Genomic DNA, 25,315 nt, shown 5'->3' on the forward strand with positions numbered 1-25,315 from the left:
TCATACAGCCACAAAAACATTTGCAAATTATCAATTATAATCCAGACTCAACATTGCATATCTTGCAATGTGACTGTAGTGACCTTGTGACATCGATGCTGAAATGATATATTGTGCAGCCCCACTATGATTCGTAAAATACAAATTGAATTTAAAAAGTTAAGCAAATACATCAATGCTATTATTATTAATACTATTAGCATTCTATTTCTTTAGAAAAAAAAATATTATATCTTCCATTATCCAACTCAATCAAGCAATAAAATCTTCATCTACTGTATTCTTATTTTAATCAATGCAATTGATTTACTTTCTTGTCAAAAAAAAAAACAAAAAAACAATTCAATTATACCAATAAAATTCATCAACACTTTCCACTTATAAATAAGTAATTAAATAAATGATCATCTTCAAATCATCAATAAAAGTGTGATTATTTAGGACAAAATCAAATTACGTAAAAGATCATTTTATAAATCACTGATATTCTACTTATTTTCATCTAGAACACTTTTGAAGTATTTATATCCAGACTCTTAACTGCTTATCCTTAGAATATACAATCAAAACACTAAATATTATGTCTAGCACACAGGTCAGACGTAAATAAAGCAGTGATTTCTGACCTGTCTGCGACGCTCCCTTGTTGCACCTGTCGGACAAACACGCCGTGACCTCCGACCCCCTCCGGTCTCAGACCCACCACACTAAAGCCCAAGCCTCCAGACAACGGCTTCTGCAGGCTGATGAGCTCCGTCTTTCGGCCCTGCCAGAAACAAAGCACAGACGATATCATACACATGAGAATGCAGCATCTACTCAAACTAGTGTGGTCAGAAGTATTGAGATTCCGATACATTATACTGAAACTAATACATATTGATTCCTTTATATCCAACAATACAAAATTGCTATTCCACAGAACCATCTTTAAATGACAAGCCATGACTTTAAACACAAGCATGTTTCGTCTTAACTAAACAGTTGAATAAGAAATTTCTTGTGACAACTGATTGAAATCTATGACGTTATATATTGATAACACTTTATTTAATTAATGATTCTCACTATTAACTAGTGACTTAACGCATAATAAATTATACTTAATTACTTCATAAGCTCCTAATTTGCAGCTTACTAATATTTACTGAGGCAAAACTCATAGTTTAACGGAAGAATTTAACCTTATAATAAAGTGTGGCACGTTTTATCAAAATTTCACAGATCAAAACAAAGAACAAATATTTTTTCATTATATGTATTTTTTCCCAACTGGACCGGTAGTAAAAATCTTTAAAACTAAAGGCTGATTTATACTTTTGCCTGGTGCTGCTTCACGGACCTCTGCTGACTGCACGAGCACCTCATGAAACAGACAAGGCTTTTATACTTGATGCATTCGCTGTTGTGATATTCTTTAAAATGACAGGGGTCAAAAAGGAACTACGTCATATAATTAACATCATTCAAGATTTTTAAACTAATTATTTTTACACTTTATTTTAATGATTATAAAGATTTTTATAACCATTCAAGATGTTTTTAAATCAAACTTTGATGCATCACTTATTATGGAAAGAATAAAAGCCCCCCCCCAAAAAAATACACTTACTAAAACATATTTTTGTTTTTTTGTATTTTTCTTTTTTTTTTTTGTTACTGTCTGACTAGTTTGTGTCTTCTGCTTTTATGCTAAAAAGGCAATAACGGTCCAACATTCCTGACCATTATCATCAATAAAGCACAGAAAAACAGGGCATCAATATATTGTAAACCGATAGGTTCAAATATTTTTTCTTCCAGTTATCAAAGAAATAATTTTGTTACTTCATTTTAGTTTTGTAATTATTAAATTGTTTTAAATTCAAAATTGTAATATACATCAGTGCGAAATATATTCAGATCAGTATAAAACCTATGAATGGTGGAAAAAACATATTCTTTAATTGTGTATTAAAACCACTCAATTCTCCACTTTTGCCATGGCCTCTCTTTTTGGTTAAACTTATCCCTCAAGTTTTTCCAAACTTTTCTAAAAAAAATTATTCCTTTCCCACTGCTGTTGCAATTTCTAGCCAAGAATTATTGGTCATCTAGTTATCCGTATGATTACGCATGGACAGATCAACAAAGAACAAAATGTCTTCAAAGTGATTCATATTCAACTTAAATGCGGTGCTGCACAAACCATTCACTCGAGTCTGAAAAAATTGTGTGTGCCAGCAGAAATCATGTCGCGCACAATTAAAGCGAACCTCCGTAAACACATTGATGACGTCACATTCGCTGCAAGCACTCAAGCAAACTAGTGAATGCGTCGAGTATAAACCAGGCTTAAGCTATGCTTGAATTTTTACTTTTTTTTAATTCTTTGTTTTAATGAAAATAAAAACAAAAGCAAAAACAGATGAACATACAAAGAAAAACAAAAAAGGGACAAAACAAAGATACCAGTAAACAAGTATGGTAACAAAAATCAGAGTAATCAGTGTCAACAAAGTCCTGCTGTGATTGAGTAAAGTCACACTTATTATGAAAATACATCGAGGTAGTAAGAGAGGTTTATTAGAGGCATCCATATTTTTTGAAAGACATCCCCCTTGTTTTTTTAAGTAGTATGTATATTGTTCCAATAGCATTGTTTCATTCAAATGTTGGAGGCCTTTGAGTTTTAACTTTTAAGAGATGCATAAAAATATTTATTTCAATTAATGAAGTGGCAATGTTTCCCCAGGGTATCGGAAAGTATTTTTTATCAAACGTATTTTATTGAAGGTAGAGATTCCTGTAGAATGACTAAACTAATGCAAACTTGGCCAAAACACAGTAGAAACTGCATTTGTGAAATAAAAGCCTACATGAAATAACTCCTCACCTTTGCTGCTGCCTGTATCCACCTCTGAAGCTGCTCAGAAGAGGCGTTAGTTGAAGCTGTGCCATTGGACACAACTGATCCCAGACTACTGGACGGCCGACTGGCACTGACGATCAGCTGACCCTTCTTGGAGAAACTGAACTCACTGCATGTGTCCGGAGGCAAACTGTTCAACTGCAGATAGGAGAGGACAAAGACAATTCTAAAAGACATGCAGAAAAATCAATCGATGACTACAAGCAAAACTTAAACCTGGAGCTCTTTATATTACTTGCAACAAAAATGGACTTAAATAAAATCGAACAATAAAAAGAACTTAAACAGAAAATATTATAAAAATCCATATAAATGGTTAAATAATTAAAAAAGCCAAGTTACACAACAAATAGCTTTAACTAAACAAAAAATAAAAAAAGAACTTAAACAAGCAATAAAAATGATATAGTTTCCTAAAAACAATAATCCATGCTACTACTACTCCGAAGAAGAACAACAACAAGAACTCCCCCTGCTGCTGTGAAGGCTGTCAGATCAGGTGTGTGTGTCCGCACGGTGATTGCCCTCACGTGCGCTAGTTATAAATCAATATATATATATGCCGATCAAACTGAATACAATCTCACATCAACACATGGTAGGCAACGTATTGATTATAACAAAAAAATCATATTAGAATACAAGCAACCCAATGAGTCGTTTAGCACGTGTGCTGCTATTATGTTTACACAGGTCATATTTTTCCTGAGGCGATTTAAAGCAAAATAGACAATTAAACTCTATTAAACATATCTACAATGATGAGTACGGTTACTTACGGAGTTATTAACAAACAGCAATACCACATGAAGAAAGGACGGACTTTGTAGGGATAAACAATGTGAGGAAAGCTCTGCTATACAGCGCACAGGACAAGTCTGAACAAGTTCCGCCCACTGCACAAGGCAGGCAGTTCTGTACAACGTAATCTATCGACTTAATTTTGACATTGGACTGATAACGATAAGTTTAAAAATAGCATTTATCAGCCGATAACAATATGGCCACCGATATATCGTGCATCCCTAAATCTTCTTTGTAAAGCTGCTTTGACACAATCTACATTGTAAAAGCGCTATAGAAATAAAGATGAATTGAATGAGTGAGATGGTTGGATGGGATGGATGGATGGATGGATAAAACAATTAAAAAACAAATCTCCCTAACTGACATAAATTATCTCTAATAATAATAATAATAATAATAATAATAATAATAATAATAATAATAATAACAAATTATTATTATTATTATTAGATGAATAGAACTTTTGCTCATTTACTATTTTGTAAAACAAAACAAAATGTTCTTTATTTCAATCTTTCTGATTCACACAGCCTGTCCGAACGGTTTAGGATAAAGCGTGTACTGTTCATCTCAGAGATGAAAGATCCCACAGAGGAACAACCACGTCCTACAGGCAGAGAGAAGAAAAAAAAAATCAATACATTCCTCTGCAGCATTCGCTAGTCCCCAACAGGTAATGTATTAATGACCTTTAGACTCTTACTGTAGGAACTTATCAGTCTTGTGCTTATTTAGCCCGGGCTGACAGAGCAGCTTCCAGCCTATTTCATCGATACATCTCCGACAAGGCACTTACTCAAAGCGAGACAGTAGATATTAAGGCTTGATAGAAACTCCGGCTCGACATACTTGATAGGTTTTTCACCTGACGCATTCATAGGCGCACGTCTGACCTTCCCAGCACTTACAATATGAAGGCGAGCTTCCGTTATTGCCATTATCTTAATTTGGTGTGTGGATTGTTTATTGTAAAGAGGTTTCTTGTGTCAATAAAAAACTCAGACGGAATACAAATAGGAATAAGGGACTTTCAGCGAAGAATGTGGCTAGGAAATGCATGGTCACTGCAAAATTAAGTGCATGAATAAGCATAAATATATGACCTGATTTCTATCCTGATTTGGCAACATAAACAGATGTGCTGTGCTTTTTATCTGGCCTTAAATATGTTTTACAACCATTGTAATAATAATAACAACAATAATATTAATAATAATAATAATAATCATTATTATTATTATTATTAAGTTGATTTTTTTTATGGTTGGGCAGAAACAACATTATCAACATGTTCATAAAATATGTTTAGATCAATGTCTTTAATTTTTTATTAATTTTTTTATTGATTAATAAAGACAGATAATTTAAATTAAGTTAATGAAAACAAACATGTAAAACATGTACACACTTTACAATAAGGTTTCATTAGCTAATGTATTTACTAACATTAAGTATGAATAATACTTGTAAAGTGTTTATTAATCATAGTTCAATACTTATCAATGCATTATTAAAATCTAAAACTTATGCTTGTTAACATTAATGCGCCACGAGTTAACATGAACTAACAATGATCAACTGCATTTTCCTTAACTAATGTTAACATGAACAACTACTGTAATAAAAAGTATTGTTCATTGTTTGTTTATGTTAGTAAATCTATTAAGTAACATTAGTGTTACCAAAAATAAAAGATGAAATATCCAGCCATTAATTATACAAATAATTAATATGAAAATTTAGCAGATTTTAATCGTTCTTAGTGTTATGGGTTGCTAAATGTTTTGTGGGGTGTTTGGTTACTTAGTTTTGGGTCTGTAAAGCACTTTGCTCAACAACTGGTGTTATTTTTAAAAGTGCTATAGAAATAAATGATTGATTTTAAAGCAATAAAAGATTTAACAAATAAGTATGCAAATTTCATAAAAATCATTCTCATTATAGGTACCACTTACTACTATTACAAAGCAGGGAAAACTGAGGATATTTTTAAGATAACTATTTTAAGACAAAAATGGAGATACACCAAGAATAGCATGAGAGTAAGTAAATAATAGAATCAGTGTCATTTTTGAGTGAATGATTCTGTTTGGAACTGTTTGGTATTGATTTGAGCAAAATGTCAATATTTGTTGATATACTTACAAATTTCACATAAAAATATCGACAGTAGAATATTGAATGTTTTCATTTCTTGTGATTAGAAATCAGAGTTATTTTAACAAATATTGATTTCACCTCTGAAGTTAAAACATTGGTCATTTTTAGAGTAAAAGTCTGAAAACATAGTATGTTTCTGTTATTATTGTTTCTGTTATATTCTGTATCGTATCAAAGTTGAAAATTCCTGAACCAGGACAAAACTACCAAACAGAATATATTTAAAAAAAACGTAAATCAATTTTACTCAAACACATGCTCATAAATTTTAAATCTAGAAAAAGTGAGAATTTTCAAGTGGTCTCGTAATGTTTTTATAACTGTAACTAGTCTGTGATAGTATGGTACCAATACTGGAATTTCAGTGCTGAAAGGTTAAAAACATTCATTTTTGTTCCAATGTCCAAACACTCTAATCATAGTCATTTTTGAGCACGTGAACACAATAGCCAATCAGCGGTGTTTAAATACCCACTCAACAGCGCTCAAATGTTGGGAGCAGGAAATTGACTTTTTTTTTTTTTTAAGTTTCAGTACCGAGCTTGATACGTTTGACAACACCAGTCTATAAGATGTAGTCTAAGCATCACCTGGTCTTTGAGCTGCTTGACAGAGTGCTGCAGGGTGAGAATGTGACTGAACAGAGGGCTCTGCAGGGCTTCTTTCAGTGTGCCGAGTCTGTCGCTGTGAGTCCACTCTTCCCTTTGAACCAGCTTTGACTGCAGCCTTTCCAGAGCCTGGAGCACCTGCTGCCGCTCCGAAGCAGACACTGACAACACACACCAGCAACACATGAGCCATGCAATAACCCATTAAACACATCACACTAGTTGAAAAGAAAACCACTTCATTTTATGATACCTGTTGGTACATTCTCATACATCGCTGTCCTCTTGACAATTCAGCAGAGGGTGATCTGTGAAAGTGGACGGAAATGGATTTAAGAAATTTTTTGATGGCAATTTGAGCTTAAATTAAAACAACAGCAAGCAAAAACAAAATGCTAATATTCGGCTACAAATTTGCTTTAAAAAATGAAGGTTGATGATATTATCAAGTGCAGTGTCAATAATATTATAAATATGTAACATGTTTTCTAATACAAAATTCTGTTCATTTTACATTTTATTTGTAGTTCTGAAACATAATAACATATTAATTTTACAATTATTACTATTATTATTAACAACATCAATAATAAAAACCAAAACAAATGTAGTTACTATTACTATTATTATTATTATTAGTAGTAGTAGTAATATTGTTAGCTAATATAAGTTGATGGATAAACTAGACCAAATAGATTAATTCAATTGTTGCTACTATTATTGTCATATTACCAGTTTCATTGTACAAAAATATGTATACACTTAAAATAAAGCTACTTTAAAAGTTTTTGAATTGCTACGTAGATATAAATAAAGTAATAGATTAGAAGAACAACCAAAAATATACTTACAGAATAACTATAATATGCATACTGTATAAATACTGTATATTCATTAAGATGGCATGTTAACATTTTTCAGTTTCCGTAATAATGAAAACACTGCACTGGAAATAACTGGCATTTCATCAATGTTTCCCCCTAAAAATTAAATTTTACTTTTACTAAATTGAAGCTGAAATCACATGTTTATTTTCGAGCAATTTCGGCGTTATAGAGGTGACATTTGCAGCAATATCTCCAAACATAAATTCGCGAAGAAATATATGTTACCATTATATCAAAACATCTGTTTTCCAAAACTACTAACCACAGAGTTAAACGATCAGAAATATATCAATCTGTAAACATTTTTTATATTTTAAATGGAGGAAAATAAACATGCGCTATGGATGTGACGAAAAAAAATTGCGAGTTTACGGTCTACCAAATACTTTGTAGAAATTCAGTGAATTAAACTGCACAACTTCAGAAACAATGCTAAGCAACAGGATAAGAGTTGGCTCAATATAGAACAAAAATGATTGATTTTATTTTATTTGACAATTTTTGCATTTATGAGGAAAAAGATTTGTTATAGATGTGACATGTCTCTGTTATGGATGTGACAGATGTAAAATTGGCACTTGTGTGATTTTGGTCAATTAAATATAACCATTTGAAAACATTAACAGGGATATTTTTGAGTATTTTAAAGCACGTAAAATAATTGCTTCCACAATAAAATCAAACAGAAAAAAACCCCACAGAAACAGTTTCAATATTTTGGTGTAAAACCTCATTTTGGTTCATAGCAAGGTTGACATTTGCATGGAATGGCTCACTCATATGATAAAAGAAAGTCTAAAGCATTTTATTAATCTTAAATGTACAGTTCACCAAAAATTAAAATTTTCATCACCATTTACTTACACTCAAGTGGTTCTAAACTTTGATAAATGTCTTTCTTCAGTGGAACATAAAACAAAATATTCTGAAAGATGTTTGTAATAGTGGCCATTAGAATCAATAGCAATAACAAACATGAATATGCATATTAATTAAGAAAGCATGTTAACATTTTTCAGTTTCTGTATAATTTTAAACCCTGAATTGGTAAAAACTGATATGTCATCAATGTTTCTATCAAAGATTATGATTAATCTTAGTTTTACTACATTTACGCTGACATCTCATGTTTGTATTCATATGATAAAAGTGCAAAGCATTTTATTAAACTTGAATCTTGAATTAATCTTGTACAGTACAGCATTTACTGACATTCAAGTGGTTCTAAACTTTTTTTTTTAAATATCTTTCTTCTGTTGAACACAAAACAAAATGTAAAAAGCAGCCATTGGAATCCATTACAAAAAATATATATACAAAAAAAAAAAAAAACATGGAAGTCGATGGCTGTTTCCCCACCCCAGCATCCCTAATATCTTCCTTTGTTTGAGTTTCTTCGGAACAAGGAGGAGTAAATAATGACAGACATTTCATTTCTGGGTAAAATATCCCTTTAAGGTCAAATAACAATTTGAAGAACACATTATAAAAGGTCTTCCATATTGGAAGTAGCAGTTTCTGTTCACGTGAGCAGCCAAAACAAAAGTGGGAATATTCACTTTACTTACCTACAATATTAATGTCCATACACTTCCTCTTAAGGATGAAAACAACACCCAGTCGCCTCTGAATCCCTCATAAAACACAATTGAGCATCTGAAGTGTTGTTTACAGCCGTGATTGAGCGCAGTTTTTGTCTGTTTACACCTGCGTGAGCCTCACCTGAAACCAGGAAGTACGCGTCATTCCAGTTTCCGTCAACTTTATTTAAGGTAAAACACAAGATAACAGAGACGTCGTGACGTAAGCGAACGCTAAAAACATTTATAATGTCAAAGTAAAGCATTATTAATGTAAAATCGTATTAAATAAAGTACACAAACACAATCAAACAGGTGCATAACCATAAAAGACTGAAATCAGTTCAGTAAAAACTTCCTGACAGCATAAATAAGACGATAAATAATAGTTTCATCAATCGAAACGTGTTTTGTTCAAAATGAAATATATAGGTAAAAAAGTTACCCACTGCAAAAAAGGCTCAAACACAAACGTCCTCGTTTTTCCCATTCTGTGACAGAGGCTAGCGCAGTTAGCCGGTTATAAAGTTGATTATAAGCATCAAACACCGCGGAAAAGTTGAATTGACATCAGGTTTTGATTATAAACATGCTCTAACAAAATAACCTGGCTTGACTAAACATATGCACGCAAGTAAATGCATTAAATGAGAGAATTACGGGAGACTTACATGCTATAAGTGCGGCGAATCTAGTGCACTGTTTCTTTAAAAGCCCCGGCAGTCACGTGACAGTTCAACATGGCGTATAGCTGGAGGAGTCTGATGCGCTTTCGATCGACAACAAGACTGCTGCTTTTATTCACTTTCTGCCTGACTGTCATCCAGAGTTTGGGGATTGATGTGGACAGCTGTGATAAACTGCATCTGGGACAATATCCTTTCAAAATGTCTAAAACTGACAGGGTTGTTGAATTATTAGCCTGCTAGCTTGCATTGTCGCTAATTGACGTTTGTGCTAATTTAGCATGTTAGGTATTGTTTTTCAATTATTAATGCACAAGCATAAGTATTTGTTGTTGTAGATTTGTAATATAGACGTGTGTTGAGGGATCAAATGTATAGTAAATACGTCCAACATAGCGTGTTTTTAATAATTCAGATGTCTGTTTATGACAGATCATAACATTTGATGTTACATGTGGTAATCATGCATAATAATGAATTAGATCCTGCTGATGATCTTGTCGGTCATTCATTAATCACTATTGAAATTCAGCTTCACTGATCTTACTTTATGATGCAAGTAGAATCATAAATATGGACCGTTTTGATGGATGTAAACAGTAACATTGGTCCTAATGCATTTCCTGTATTACATTTTGAATTTCCATAGATTTTAAGAATCCAAAAAAGGCCACATATTGATAAATTATGTTATGGCAGCCGTTTTAACATCAAGATATAATTAAATGCAGGAAATGTTTATGGGCCTGATATGATTCCACCTTAACAGACCTCAAGTATTTGTGTAAAGAACCCAGGATAGATGATGCCACTCAAGAACCTGAAACCTGCAAGGACCGAGTGGCTTGGGGTGGGTTTCTATTTGTAATATATAATCCACATACAGTATATGTATACTTCTATTTATAAAATGTATCGTTATGATATTATAATTATATAAATAGTGTAATTCTTTATTCGCTTCTTTGAACTGTTTTAAGAAACTTCTCAAGACTCACTTTTACTGTTGCTTTTAAGTTAGGTTGATTATTTTTGTCAATTTATTCATTCAATTTTATTGTTTATATATATATATATATATATATATATATATATATATATATATATATATATATACATACATACATACATACATACATACATACATACATACATACATACATACATACATACATACATATATATATATATATATATATATATATATATATATATATATATATATATATATATATATATATACATACATATAAATAAATAAATGTGTATATGTGTGTTTTATTTATACATGTAAAACACATTACAAAAATATACAAAAAGGACAACATAAACATGTAACAATAAGCAAATACACTGAAGAGTATTTTGAGCAAAACAAAACAAAAAATAAATTAAATAAAGAGAAAAAGAACACAAGTGCAATATTGCATACAGAAAATACAGGTCTACAATGTGCTGGCCAGAACTAGTATCCAGTACCAAGCTATGAGTAGGGGGTGGGGACTCAATCTGAATGTTTGCGAAGGGGTTCCCACAGTTTAATGAAAAAACAGTGCTAGGTCGGTGAAGAGAGTACCTCATTTTATCTAATTTCATAAAATAAAGAACATTTCTTATCTAACAAGTGTGAGGAGGAGGATAAAGGCTCTTCCAGTTCAGAAGAATTAATCGCAAAGCCACAAGGGTTAAGAAGGCTTAAAAAAGTCTACAAAATGAGAGGGTAAAGTGTGGCCGGGTGGGAGAACCCCAAATAAACCAATAATTGGTCAAGGTGGAATATCAACAGTGGTAACAGCTGAAAACAAGAGGAAAATTTGCCTCCAAAAAGAGAGCAGGGAAGGACAGGACCAAAACATATGAATTAGAGTAGCTGAACCAGAATGACATCTGTCGCGCTCAGGGTCAATAGGCTGGTTATTGTTCAAATTTTGTCTTATTGTGGTGGTTTTACTCTTTTATTTTTCTGCTTTGATCCTGTTTGCCTTGTAGTGCTTTAGGTCTGAGAAAAGCGCACTATAAATAAAATTTATTATTATTATAATATTTGGACCAGCTACATTAATTGTAATTTATTATTAGAATTTTTTTTAATTCATAATATCTGTAATATATATATATATATATATATATATGTATATATATATATGTATATATATATATATATATATATATATATATATATATATATATATATATATTATTTATATTATATATATACATACATACATACACACACACACACACACACACACACACACACACACACAGTCAGAATTAATTATTTGCCCCCAGAGTAAGGAAATTTTCACAGAATGTCTGATAATATTTTTTCTTCTGGGGAAAGTCTTATTTGTTTTATTTCGGCCAGAATAAAAGCAGTTTTTTAATTTTTTAAAAACCATTTTAAGGTCAATATTATTAGCCCCTTTAAGCTATTTATTTTTTCGATAGGCTACAGAACAAACCATCATTATACAATAACTTGCCTAATTACCCTAACCTGTCTAGTTAACCTAATTAACCTATTTAAGCCTTTAAATGTCACTTTAAGCTGTATAGAAGTGTTTTGAAAAATATCTAGTCAAATATTATTTACTGTCATCATGGCAAAGATAAAATAAATTAGTTATTAGAAATGAGTTATTAAAACTATTATGTTTAGAAATGTGTTGAAAAAATTATTCTCTCCGTTAAACATAAATTGGGCAAAAAAATAAACAGGGGGGGCTAATAATTCTGACTTATACTGTGTGTGTGTGTGTGTGTGTGTGTATGTATATATATATATATATATATATATATATATATATATATATATATATATATATATATATATATATATATATATATATATAGCTTTTGTCATTTTGATATTGTTGCATTTTATTATTCAAAGTATCTTTAATGCATAATTTGTAATGCATTATAATTTGTCATTATGATATTGTATTTATATGTTTAGGAATTCATTAAAAAAATTAGAATAAAATATTTCTATACGTGTACATAATAATTGTGTGTACTGTATGCTGTCTATATTCAATCATTAAATAATATATCACAATAACATAAAATGTAATAAATTAAAAAAGTATAAAAATCCAAAAAATTTTAAATCTGCATTTTGACTTATTTTTCATCGTTTTAATATTTGTACATTGTTATAATTAATTATAAATGTTATAATAATGAAATCGTCCATTTTACTTTATATAATCATTTAAAAATGCCATGCATTTCTAATATTTTTATAATAATAATTGCAGAAATCAAAATATACAATATAATATAATATGTTATAAAATAATGAGTGCATATAATTGTTAGATTTTGGACTTAAATTTTATAATTAATATATTATATAATTATATACTAAGTGCAATTACATAATAGGACTGCACACTGTTATCATTTCAGCATCTATATCGTGAAGTGCACATCCACAATAGTCACATCGCAAAGAAATGCAATGTCCAGTCTGAATTATAGTTGACCAGGAGCTACAGAATTGTATTTAATCACTGTATTTATATGGAATTTATATGATTTATGCAAAAAACATTTCTTTCTTAGAATTTTTGTCTTGTTTCTAGCCCATATATATACATTTTAAATTGAAAGCAAAATTATTTCACCTACTCCACTGGCAGATCGCTTCCTTAAAACAAGCAAAAAACGTTTTAATTTTCACGTATTTCTTCTGACGGTAAAAACTAAACAATATTTTTAGTTGGTCTAAGATTTTTTTTTTTTGATATTTGGATTTGAAACAAGACAAAGCAAAGTAAAAAGAAAAGCATTTTTTTTTTGCATTGTGAGTATTCAATGTCTGTATCTGAATACCGTTAGACTCCCAAAAAAACAAGTAGAGCTATTCAAACCATCTTCTGAAACTATTTTTATCGCAGAAAAATAAAACATCACAATATCCGATTTTTCCAATATCGTGCAGCCCTATTACGTAACTTATTATACAGTTTTAGAATCTTTACATTGATGTGTTTTGTATTTTATATAGGTATATAATGCATACACTTGTGTATTTAATCATTAATAAAATATTATAATAAAAAAAATATTTGTTTATAATGACAAACAATGACTAGTTATGCGTCACTGCATGAAATATGAAGTCATGAATCAAATGTTGTCTTGTCATTGCAGTGGAATGCCTACCTGCCCCAAACATCAGCTGTCGGCTGTCAAATGGAACACAGTTCAAGTTCAGTGGTGAGGAGGTCGGCTTCAACAAAACCATCCCATGTCGAAATGTGTAAGTCAAACTTCATTATAACGTCATTATAATTTGTAAATAATCTCTTGCACTAACATGGATGTTTTCTTTAATATTAGGAGTGGTTACTCGTATAAAGTAGCTGTCGCACTGTCACTCTTCCTGGGATGGATTGGTGCAGATCGGTTCTACTTGGGATACCCTGCCTTGGGTAAGATATTATTCTTTAGTCTTAGTCTTTTGCCATTATATGAAAGTTCTTTATAAGCAAAGTGACATTAAAGACAGGAAATGAGAAAGCAAAATTCATAAGGTTTGCAAACCCAACTTAAATTTGGTTAGGCTTCAATCCAACATTGCATTTTTGTGTGTACTGTGGCCCGGAATCACCTTTTCTGGCATCAATTTACTTATCAATATCTCATGCTAGTGCTGCACTGCAACACAAGGGACCTTTAAAATGGACAGAATCAGTCCTGGATGTTCTGCTGTTGACATCATCTGTGGCCTCTTTTCCAAGGACACACCTTTTCGCCAGATGTTCTGTGAATACGCATCGCACACTTATTTTCTTGTACAGATTCTGATGTTTTCATTGTATTTATATGGACTTTTTGAGTGTTTTATTTTAATAATTGTTTTTGAGAAATTATGGTTAGTTTGACTGATTTGATTTTAGAGCATCGATCAATCAATATGTGATTTTGTTTTGATGGCAGATCCTGGTTACAAAATCTAGAGAGCTGCAGAGTTGCAAATATAACTCAGTGCATCCTTTGTAAGGTTTTTGAGGAAAAAGTCAAAATATAGTTTAAATAATCTTCCAAACTAATGCTTAAGACTTGACTATTTTCTGTTTACAAAACCATATAGCCCTCTGTAAATTGCAAGAAAGCACTTTTATTGTTCGATCAAGAAAAAAAGGAGATTTTGTGAATAACTGTTAATGTATTGAGTGTTATAGTTGATAGTCTGTATTATAAGCGTAAAGGAACACTCGGTTATTTTTCAGCTCCTATATAGTTAAACTGTTTAATAAATCTTAAATCCAATCTCCAGGTCTGGCATGAGCACATTTAGCTTAGCATAAATCATTTTAGACCATTAGCATCTCGCTTAATAAATTCAAGAAAGAGTTTAAAGCTGGACTCTTCTGTGGTTACATTGTTTACTAAGATTGATGGAAAATGTTGCTATTTTATGCAGCGGATGCCCTTCCAGCTGCAACTCATCACCAATACACTCTCATTTACACACATACACAACGGACAATTTAGCTTACCCAATTCATCTATATCGCATGTCTTTGGATTGTGGGGGAAACTGGAACACCTGGAGGAAACCCACGCGAACACAGGGAGAACATGAACCAACCGAGGCTCAAACCAGTGACCTTCTTGTGACAGCGTGACAGTGCTACCCACTGGGCTAGCGTGTTTCCCCAATCAAATTTTTTTTTTATAATTATTTTTTCTGGGTTTTCACCTTTAATGGATAGGACAGTAGGGAGTATTGACCGGAAAGTGGGGAGCAGAGAGAGGGGAAGGTCTGCATAGGACCTTGAATCAAACTCGGGTCGCTGTAAGAGTGCATGTGTTGATGCACTAACCACTACGCCATTGTTGCCAACTCAATAACATTTTTCTATACTTATTTAATAAATTAGGGAATATATTTAAGATAAAATTGACAAATTCTAGATTCAGTTTTTAGTAAGCAATAACCTTACCTTTAGTAAGTAGAACTAGTTTTTTTAAAGGGAGACAAGTGTTTTAACATGTTATGTGGAGTCTCTTCACCAGATGAGGACTAAAAAGTTTAGATTTTGACTGGTGATTAATGTTTTTGGCCTTTCTGCTAGTACAAAAACTCTAGACCTTCCCCTTTGGCTTCAATATTAACCATCCCTAGCACATCCACGCTTAATTGAACAAACTCCTGAGACGAATCCCAGCACACCACTGACGTCATTAAACGCATATGGATTGCTTTTAAGAAAAGGTGCATGCTGTTCACATGAGGCCAACAGTATCAGTCCTTACAAGATTGTTTAGAAAAAAACAGCACGTGATCTACAAGCGAGAAACCCGTAGGTGACCCTTTTTTGAGCACCTTGCTCTTTTTTTTGGGTACCAGCTGTTTTAACAAAACGAATCTGCATGCGAAAACTAATTAACAAAAACAGTTCTCCTTTACCATCAGATCTCATGGTGTTCTTCTATCCCATGGTGCAATTATTGTCATCGCATGCAGATGAGTTCAAGTCGTACATCTAAATCCCAAGGTTAGGTGGAATACAGCGGGAAGCTCCGTCTTTCTGCCTCTCTCCATGTTTTAAGGACTTCCTGATCAATTAAGCACCTGCGCTAGGACAAAAGGGCCTGGGCGTTTGAAGGTCCCCCTTGTTCCCGGCTTCTTTGTGCGAGGAGCGCTGGAGTTTGTGAAAGGCAGGCTCACACCGCGCTGGAGTCAGTTGTATAGACTTGTTCATTTAGAGTGTAATGGCCCAGCAGCTCTGGGGTCAGTCCAGACCAGGTGTGGCTCAAAAGAAGGCCTGGATTTGTTCAGAAGACATTCTGCAGGTGGCTTTTTTGATATCCTTCCTGGAATCAACATGCCTAAACCCCTCAATGACCAATTATGAGTAATATTAGCAATGATTAGCAGCAATTATGTTTGAATCGTGGGATGGAAGGGGTTTTTTAATTGACTGCAGATCTCATGGGCTCCTGATGGTGGGTTTCAAATGGCTTAATGGACATCTAAAGCAAGCCTACTTAAATGTAACCCAAAATTGTTTGTTTGTGGAAATAATGTCAACAATGTATACAATAATGTATACAATATAATTTTGCTTAAGAATATCATTATAGATGATATATTGTTAACTTAAAGTCAAAGTTTATTTTGCTAGCACACATTCTTATTCTTTAGATCTGGGGTGTCCAAACTCTGTCCTGGAGGGCTGGTGTCCTGCATAGTTTAGCTCCAACTTCCTTCAACACACCTGCCTGCAAGTTTCTAGTATACCTAGAAAGAGCTTGATTTAGCTGGTTCAGGTGTGTTTAATTGGGGTTGGAACTAAAATATGCAGGACATCGGCTGTTAGGACAGAGTTTGGACACCCCTGCTTAAGGTGAACAAATAATCTGCGAGATAATCTATTGGGGAAAAAAGTTTGGTTTGGTAATCTTCAATCAAAGTCTGACTATTTGCTTCTGCATTTGGAGTGGCGGTCCTTTTCTGTTGACGATTGAGCTACGATATTCTTAACCATGCCCCATTTACCGTTAGTTTGCTACAAGGGAATGATGGCCAAAAAGAAAGCCCCATCCCCTACCCATTTCAGATGGAAGTACATCAAAATGAAATAAGTCTCAGCAGCTTCCAGTTCAGGTGTACTCCAATAGTCCTGTGTTATTTCTTGGATTTCAGGTAAAGAGTTTCTTGTTTTGTCTTTAGTAAAATAAAGGTTTGAAATACCTGAGCAGTGGTTTATGAAGCATCCAGACATTTACTAGTAAATGCCAACTAGTAAGAGCTGTGCAAGTAAACCTCACACCTCTGACCACAAGAAGCACACTAAAAATCTTTAGCATTCTTGTTAGCATGCCGCCTCCCAGTCACCGATTTGATACCTGCTTTGAGATAAGTAGAACCTGAGGGGTTACACTGGTACCAATGACCCCAATTGGTGCCATTTAAAGTGGGTTGAGTTAAACTAGAGGGATTGCACAAAGACATATTATTACATCGATTTCTTTTTTTTTTTTTTTTAGAAATAACATAATTTGTCATAATTTTGCTGTAGAGTGGTGTACTTTCTAAAACATCCACACATTTCCAGAATCTATCAAACTTTAAACGCTACAGAGGCCAACTAGTAGGAGCTGTGCAACTAAACCTCACACCTCTGGCCACTAGAAATCATTAGCATTAGCACACCCAGTCACCGATTTGATACCTGCTTTGAGATGAGTAGAACCAGAGGGGTTACATTGGTACCATAATTAGTGCCATTTAAACTGGGTTGAGTATAACTAGAGTAGGAGTGTTCGAGCTCAGTCCTGGAGGGCCGGTGTCCTGCAAAGTTTAGTTCTAACCCCAATCAGAGAAACCTGGGCTAGCTAATCAAGCTCTTACTAGACTTTCTAGAAACATCCGTGCAGGTGTGTTGAGCCAAGTTGGAGCTAAAATCTGCAGGACACCGGCCCAGGACCAAGTTTGGACACCCCTGAACTTGAGGGATTGCACAAAGAAATATTGAATTCTTTTTTTGAATCAACATAATTCAGTTTTGTTCTGAATTCTTCACAAATACTTAAACCCAAATATTGTTCTATGAACTAGATGATTATAATAATTTGACCTTTCAGCATTTGAAAGCTACTACTCTTTGCACTAATGCAAGTATGAAAAGAAATGCTTCCTTAGGTGCGTGTTGAATAGCTTTTCCCTCAGAAATTGTTTTTCTTTGTGGTCTTACAGAGGCTTGAGAGAAGGTGTTTTTGGACACCGATTTGGTTATGATGGAAGGCATTGTAGTATGTTCTCGGTTAACGTGTGGATCGCTCTTTGTTTGTTCTCAGGCCTGCTGAAATTCTGCACTGTGGGGTTCTGTGGAATTGGAAGCTTAGTGGACTTCATGTTGATATCCATGCAGGTGAGATGTTAATTTCCAGGTTCTTGACCCATTTATTGATGTATGCATTTCCTTCTACATTTGTTTTTCTCAAAGGTTGATACATTTTTTTTGTATTATGTCATTTTGCTTAATTATGCCTAATTTAAGTTAGCAGGGTTTTTGGCTGTGTTATTGTTCTTCACTCCGTATTTTGCTTTCACTGAGGGGAGAAAAATATTTAATGTGGAAATATTGCATTAGATCTAGTTGGTCCTTACAAAACTGTCTAGAAGTAAGTCGATTTTATATATTAATTGCTTTTCTTATTTTAGATTTGATTAGTACTGAGTTTTTGGGATAAATTAATTTGAATTTACTAAAGTACTTCTCATTAATGTTATGATTTTAATGATGCTGCATTGAACGCACTCATAAAATAAATTTCACAAATGCCAAAATGGGGTGATCTGTGATCTATGACCAATGATCAAGACCTTTACTTAGTCACTTTGGATTAAAGCATGCACTAAATTAATACTGACTACAATTTGGCATATTAGAGCCTTAAACAGAGGAGGCGCTTTACCCACAAGCCCTTAAATGAGCTGCAGAAACGGAGACTCAGCACTGACTTGTACTTGAATGCTTGTGTTTGTATTCACTGGCACCTGTGTCTCTCCTCCGGTGGCTTCAGCACTGTGAAAGGAGCTAATGAGAGCGTGGTTTGTTTTTGCCTCCTCCTCCTCCTGTCCCGAGTCGCACGCTCCCCCAGGACTCCCCTAACCCCTATTAAAGGCCCCCTACACCTGACAAGAGAAAAAAGCCGCTCCATTTGTCATCTTGTTAGGCCTAACCTCACCCTCTCCACTCTCATTAGGCCTCACAGGCCTGAATGAAGCTATACATGAGACGTTTGCTCACTGCCACCACTTCCACACAGCACTGATGACAGATATTTATGGCACGCTTCTATGCCTGTTGAAGGATGGCTCCAGGAATAATTATTACACGTACTTTAGAATTCCTCAGGCTGCTGCGTCATATGTTGGAAATCTTTTCGTCCCCCGCTGCTAGTGAAAATAAACTTTTTTTTTGTGTGTGCGATTTGTTCAGATGTGTCTGTGCTACTAAACGCTAGGGAAACAATGACCTGATGTTTTCCGACAAGTTTCAGCATGTTGGAAGAGATCAGGACAGGACAACATGTTATGATACCTTATTTGTCGGCCATCACAAGAATATGCAGCTTTTATACTCCTAAGAGTGCTGGCCTTTCAATCTCTTTCAAAATATAATGACTTCCATAAATATTTCACCTGAAATCCTTTTACATGGTCTGTTGATTCGTAGTTGCTTGCACAGCTCTGCCTCAAAACAATACCTGTCCATTCATTGACAATTTTATCCTCTTGCCAGTTAATCAACACTCCTTCGGTTGTTTTGTGTTCCTCCTCGGAAATACTCGCTCTTTCCTAGCCGCAGTGGATAAATAAAGCAAGCCTTTATTTTTTAAAACAGCCATGGCGGCTTTGATTAACAGGGCCACTGCAGTGTTTATTGTTCTCTTAATGTCTTATTGAAGGCCCTGGGAGAGCCATGCTTTTAAGAAGTGCCTCTGGCAGCCAAAGCTGTCACGCGCTAACATTCTCAATTAGCTGTCTACTGTCAGGCCTCGTCGTTTTTAAATTGTGACACTTTTGATAAGGAGTATCCACTTCCCTTGGGACCCCATTTGCACACGTCACTCCTCTTTAAAACCCCATATTTTGCTCAGAAAACTACCTTCACTAAGAGCCATCTCACCTAGGAATGTGTCTTTTGAGAACTAATGAATAAACACCTGGGACATATTACTGTTATTTATATTCATCGATATTCCCTCCTGCTAGTCGCGCCACGTTTTGGCCTTTTGAAAGTAATGATGCAAGATAAATGGCGCCGCAAAACTTTAGCGTTGAGAATGAAGTTGGATGGATTGAGAGTTAATGGTATGAGAAAACGTATACATGTGTGTTCAAGAAACTTGACCACAATACCAATCTGGACAACTCTCGGCCGATAGTATTGCGAGAGGAAATAGCTTGTATTGGGCCACTGCCAGACGAGCGCTAATCTCGATATGGTGTAACACAGTGTCTGTGTTTGGTGGGTGCCTTTCTCCCTCCACCAGATGTGTGTTCTCATTATCATCGCGTCCCTAAGCGGTGCGGAGCGGAGCCGGCAGGGCCAGGTGTTGGGCACGCACGCCTGCAGGAAGCCATTACGCTGTCTTTGTGCGTGAGTCCAAGCATGTTGCTTGGATAGTAGCTGATCTCAGAACTGGCACGGGCCCCAGTTTGGGCTCTAGGCTCATTGCTGAAGCTCTGATCTGGGGACTGTCCTTCGGGACACTCCTCCTCACCAGGACTCCATAAGCAACCTCAATTACAGCATTGCCTGGGGTTAAACTTAAATTGCTTCCAATTCGGCATTACTGTCTTATAATTCAATTGTACGAGCATGAGCCATCTGAGGAGGACGATAGACCCCACCAGCCCACCTGGTATTCATCATTGTGTAATGTGGAATCATGTAATTGTCTGGTGAAAGATTACATTGTTATGTAGGTCTCCCTACGCTGCTCTGACATTCAAGACTCGTTCTGTTTGCTCTGGCATAGATCGTGGGTCCATCAGATGGGTCGGATTACATTGTGGACTACTACGGGGCACGCCTCACCCGTCTCTCGATAACAAACGAGACCTACAGAAGAATGCAGCCTTCTCCATGAAGACACATGGTGAGGATTGATTTCTCAAAACTGTGAAAACTTTTTACATGGCTGGAAAGGACCTTGTTATACTATACAAGCAACAGTGATAAAATAGGACTTATGGGTAAAAGTAAGCAGCATATTTGGGAAGATTTTCAAAGACTTCCTGATAATGCACCGAGTCAAGGTCAGTGGTCATCTTCAGTGACCTCCTGGGGTATCAAAGCAAACTGGCGAACCAAGGGCACCTTCAGCTGTGCTCTAAGCCCCTCACTCTCTTGTTCCCCAAAAGGGGCTCTCTGCTCTGGGGAGAGAGAGTGATTAAATGTCAGACGTGCCGAGAGGACATTGGGAAAACACGACGGAGTCGTGAGATTGCACTTATTATGGCTGGCACCAGGGCTGCATCTGTTGAATTTTGTCCTGGTACCCCCCCCACACACACTTAGACATCCCCCATATCAATAAAAAACACATTCTAGACGATTCCTCATATCTGTGTCTGTCCCCTATCAGTTTCTGTTTCCTGCAAGTTCCACTCTCTGGTTAACATTAGCGGCTGCAGTGGTAATAGTGGTGATGAGGGGTGTTATGCAGAATGGGACCCATGTGGAGACCATTACTTACTCTCCTGTGTTTACATTGTTCCAGCATAAGCTGCTGAAGAGATGAGGTCTCCATCTCTGATTCACTTAGCCACATTTCCTTGTTCCTCTGCCTCCCTTTTCTACTCAGTCTCTCACTTTCACCCAAAAGTCACTAAGACAGTTTCAAGTCTTCTGAAAAGTGCAGTGAAGAACTCACTAAAAAAATGCAATACTATGTTTGACTTTAAAGGTTCACATCACCACCAATAGCAATTAGTAATTCTTCACATTTCCTTGCAGCCTTATCCAGAATAGTTGATGCAGTATTAGATCTAGTGCAGAAATGGCCAAATCCAATCCTGGAGATCCATAGCACTGCAGAGTCTTGCTCCAATACAAACACAAAATTTAGCAGAGATCCCAAGGTAGATATGTAAAGAACCCCAGATATAGATGACCTCGTGCAGATGTAGAGATACTTTAGACCAGTGTTTCTCAATCCTCGCCTATCTGCATATTTTGCATGTCTCTCTTACAAACTTGTTAGAAGAGCTCCATGCATGAACTGTGGTCCTTGCACAGTGTGCATTGTTCCCCAGTCCCATCTTCTTCATTGCCCTCTCTTTGTACAACAGCATTGCCTGCAGCGTCTTCTAACTAGAGAAGCTTGAAGTGTGACAAAAAGTTCCTCTGTAAATCATTACAAATAAATGCAAGCAGCAATTATCAGGGCCCAGCAGCCATATCATAAACAAGCACAGCAACAAGTTACAGAGCAACTGGAACTCATAAAAATAAGCATATGCAGACTCAAGTTATTACCAAATTTGTACGTTTCATTATTAATGGCTAATATATGTCTGATAACTCTTGACCCATAGGTGGTGCTGTCATCAAATTTTTATGGTGTGGCGACAATGACGGAGCTAAAATTTGGTGTAATTTTTAACTATCACAGAGATACAGCCTCAGATGTAGCCTGGCATCATGTCATCACATGTGGTGGTGCAGTAAACAAAAACCGTTACACCTATCAACACAAATTCCATAACTATTTGTCAGCATGGTCTGAAGATGATCTGAGTCAAATTTGTTGCAAATCAGCTAAACGATGTAGGAGGAATTCTAAAAGTATTTTTTAAACTTAAGCCTAGGTGGCTGGTTAATTAAGGCATAAGTGGTATCGATATACACAGGACAACACAAGGAATCTATAAAGATAAGTATCATAACAATAGGCAAAACTAATCAAAAGTTATTAGCATTTTTAGAAATGTCGTTATAACGTTTGACCAAAAAATGGCACTGCAACACAACTTTGAGCAGCTTTAGGGCACAGTCCTCGAAGACACATACCGACTTTCATAACAGTTCATTAATGCGTCTGTATAATATGGCAATTTTTGACATGATTCAAAATGGCCTGGCTCAAATTTGGAGGGTTGAGAAGTTATAAGCAAAGCTATTTTTTTTTTGTATCTCCGGACCACTAGGGGGCAGTGCGCCAAAATGCTGCAGCTCACTTGAGACCATGTTTGTGATAACACGCCAAGTTTGGTGTGAATACGTCAATGTGTTACGTAGATAACACTAAGTCAGTTTTCACAAGCTCTACGTTAAGATTTGTTAGCAAGTTAATCAAAAACGGTTTGTCTGATCAACTTGAATTCCATAACCTTTGGTCAGCATGGTCTGTAGATCATGTGATTCAATTTTGATGAAAAATCTGACAAACGACCTAGGACAAGTTAATTTAAATAGGTTTTGCGCAAAAATTTGAACTAGCGAAAACATTTTCATGACGTCATAGGGTGCGTTTGAAACGGCTTGAGCCAAGGAATCAGAAAATTTTAATCGTAGCCCATTCGGTTCAAAAGTTATATTGATAAACATAAGTGAAAAATTGGAAAAGTGGTGGCGGTTGAGAGTTTGAGTTAGAGAGTCCAAATTTGTTGTGGTTGAATTAGTGTGGCAAAGTTTGCGCAAATGCCGCACATGGTTCATAAGGCTGCCATAGACTCCCAGAGTGGAAGAAGAAGCTGGAAGAATAGTTATAAGACCGGAATGAATACAACAGGTGCCTACACAACTTTGGAATATCCTGTGGAGTCCACTTTGGAGGGCACTTGTAGTCGAATTAAAACAAATGATAGTGCACGAGGACCAGGATTGAAAAACGCTGATCGAAACCAAACAACCCATGATTTTGATGATCTGCACCTAGATTTAGACAGTGTTCTGTTTGGCTCATATGATAATGCAGTATGTTTTAGCAGTAATGTGGATCCCTAAGGTACTACCATGAACTTTAAAAGGGTAAATAAGGTACAACGTTATCCCTTTAAGGACGATGCCCTTGTGATGAGTTACCCCCTTAGAATTTTTCCACAATTTTCTGACAGTGTACAGGGCATGAAAACCTCAGATAAATGTCCTAGAACTAACAGCTTAATCCCTTTTTCTGTTTCAACCTTATAAATAGGTTTCCCATGTTTACATCAGCCCTGGAATGAGTCCAGAAGCCTGAATGATGTTCTTCCTCGTATAGGAAAAATGACACTGATCCATTTTCAGCATTGGAAATGTTCCCTGCCACATGTGTCTTCTCCAGTGTGGGAAGAGACTGATTTATCTTCTGCTTGTGTTATCCTGGACCTGCTCCCAAAGAGAACTAACTCTTTCCATTCTGCAGTTTCAGGTGGATCCCAATGAGATGACCCACCAAATGCACAGGATCGTGTTATGTAAATCACATCTTTTCTTTGGATACGCCTTTGCTGTTTCCAAACACAAAGACACATGGACATGGCAAACTACTCTTTGGGAAAGACTAGTCCTTATGTGAAGTTTGCAAATATAGCTCATGTATGTGCTGAGCTAGTGTTGGTCTCGCTGCTCCAAGTTTCTCAGATCTTTGTGTAGCTGTTTTTTTTCTACTGTGCCGCTCACATCCTCCATCAATCTCCCTCCATCTCTCAACCAATCATCTCTTCCTTGGAGTCATGCTGCTGAAATGTTATTTATCTTTTGTTTCTTTTCCTTCCTGTCCTCACTTTACAATGTTGGATGGTTTGATGTTATTTAAAATATTGTAAATAAAGTTTTAATATCATTTTCTGTTGAAAAGTTTTGTATTCTGCAATGTTAGCAAAAATGCACTACTCTTGGGTCTCCATACTGGTACTGGCAAATATAAGCGATGAATGATTTTTGTTGTTGGACTCAATAGCCTGATCTTGGAAGTTAATTTGCTGTGTCGGCAATCATGTTTTTATTGGCCATAACAAAACAATAGCTATGTTACCTTCCAAAGATGTGAATTAGACTTCTGTGCAATACTGGAATATCCAGCCTGTTTGACAGGACTGACTGTGCCTTGCGTTCGTTTCATACATATTACAAAACTAGAAAACTTTTGTTATCAAGTGTACTTGGTTCATATAGAAGTAGAGATTTCAAGCTTTATGTGGATATATTTC

At 35.2% G+C, this 25,315-nt stretch overlaps 2 protein-coding genes across 3 annotated transcripts in view; one reads left to right on the top strand and one right to left on the bottom strand.

Annotated features, from left to right (window-relative positions):
* patj (PATJ crumbs cell polarity complex component) overlaps positions 1-9,653 on the bottom strand; it is a 181,196-nt gene extending 171,543 nt beyond the window's left edge. Inside the window, 6 exon segments of the mRNA XM_056447343.1 lie at positions 627-766; positions 2,876-3,049; positions 6,469-6,647; positions 6,740-6,794; positions 8,942-9,095; positions 9,625-9,653. Coding sequence (XP_056303318.1) covers positions 627-766; positions 2,876-3,049; positions 6,469-6,647; positions 6,740-6,761 — 515 coding nt within the window. The 5' untranslated portion in view covers positions 6,762-6,794; positions 8,942-9,095; positions 9,625-9,653.
* A 30-nt stretch (positions 9,654-9,683) lies between these two features.
* Positions 9,684-24,948, top strand: tm2d1 (TM2 domain containing 1). 2 transcript variants are annotated; one of them, XM_056448167.1, is made up of 7 exons: positions 9,684-9,826; positions 10,415-10,489; positions 13,804-13,912; positions 13,993-14,084; positions 18,463-18,536; positions 21,157-21,276; positions 24,529-24,618. In XM_056448167.1, exons 1-6 carry the CDS (start codon positions 9,694-9,696, stop codon positions 21,265-21,267), a joined length of 594 nt encoding a protein of 197 aa, XP_056304142.1. In that variant the 5' UTR covers positions 9,684-9,693; the 3' UTR covers positions 21,268-21,276; positions 24,529-24,618. The 2 variants fall into 2 exon arrangements, with proteins under 2 accessions (XP_056304142.1, XP_056304141.1); XM_056448166.1 differs by lacking the exon at positions 21,157-21,276 and having other exon boundaries at positions 24,529-24,948.
* The last annotated feature ends 367 nt before the right edge of the window (positions 24,949-25,315 follow it).

Source organism: Danio aesculapii, chromosome 22, assembly GCF_903798145.1.
Source record: "Danio aesculapii chromosome 22, fDanAes4.1, whole genome shotgun sequence".
In the NCBI taxonomy this organism is placed as follows: Eukaryota; Metazoa; Chordata; class Actinopteri; order Cypriniformes; family Danionidae; genus Danio; species Danio aesculapii.

Bases quoted from the DNA above. Each gene is read 5' to 3' on its own strand.
- tm2d1 (XM_056448166.1), top strand. From the start codon at position 9,694: ATGGCGTATAGCTGGAGGAGTCTGATGCGCTTTCGATCGACAACAAGA. The intron at 9,827-10,414 runs AATATCCTTTCA...TAACAGACCTCA, and splicing joins TGATAAACTGCATCTGGGAC to AGTATTTGTGTAAAGAACCC. The intron at 18,537-24,528 runs GTGAGATGTTAA...TCCATTCTGCAG, and splicing joins TCATGTTGATATCCATGCAG to TTTCAGGTGGATCCCAATGA.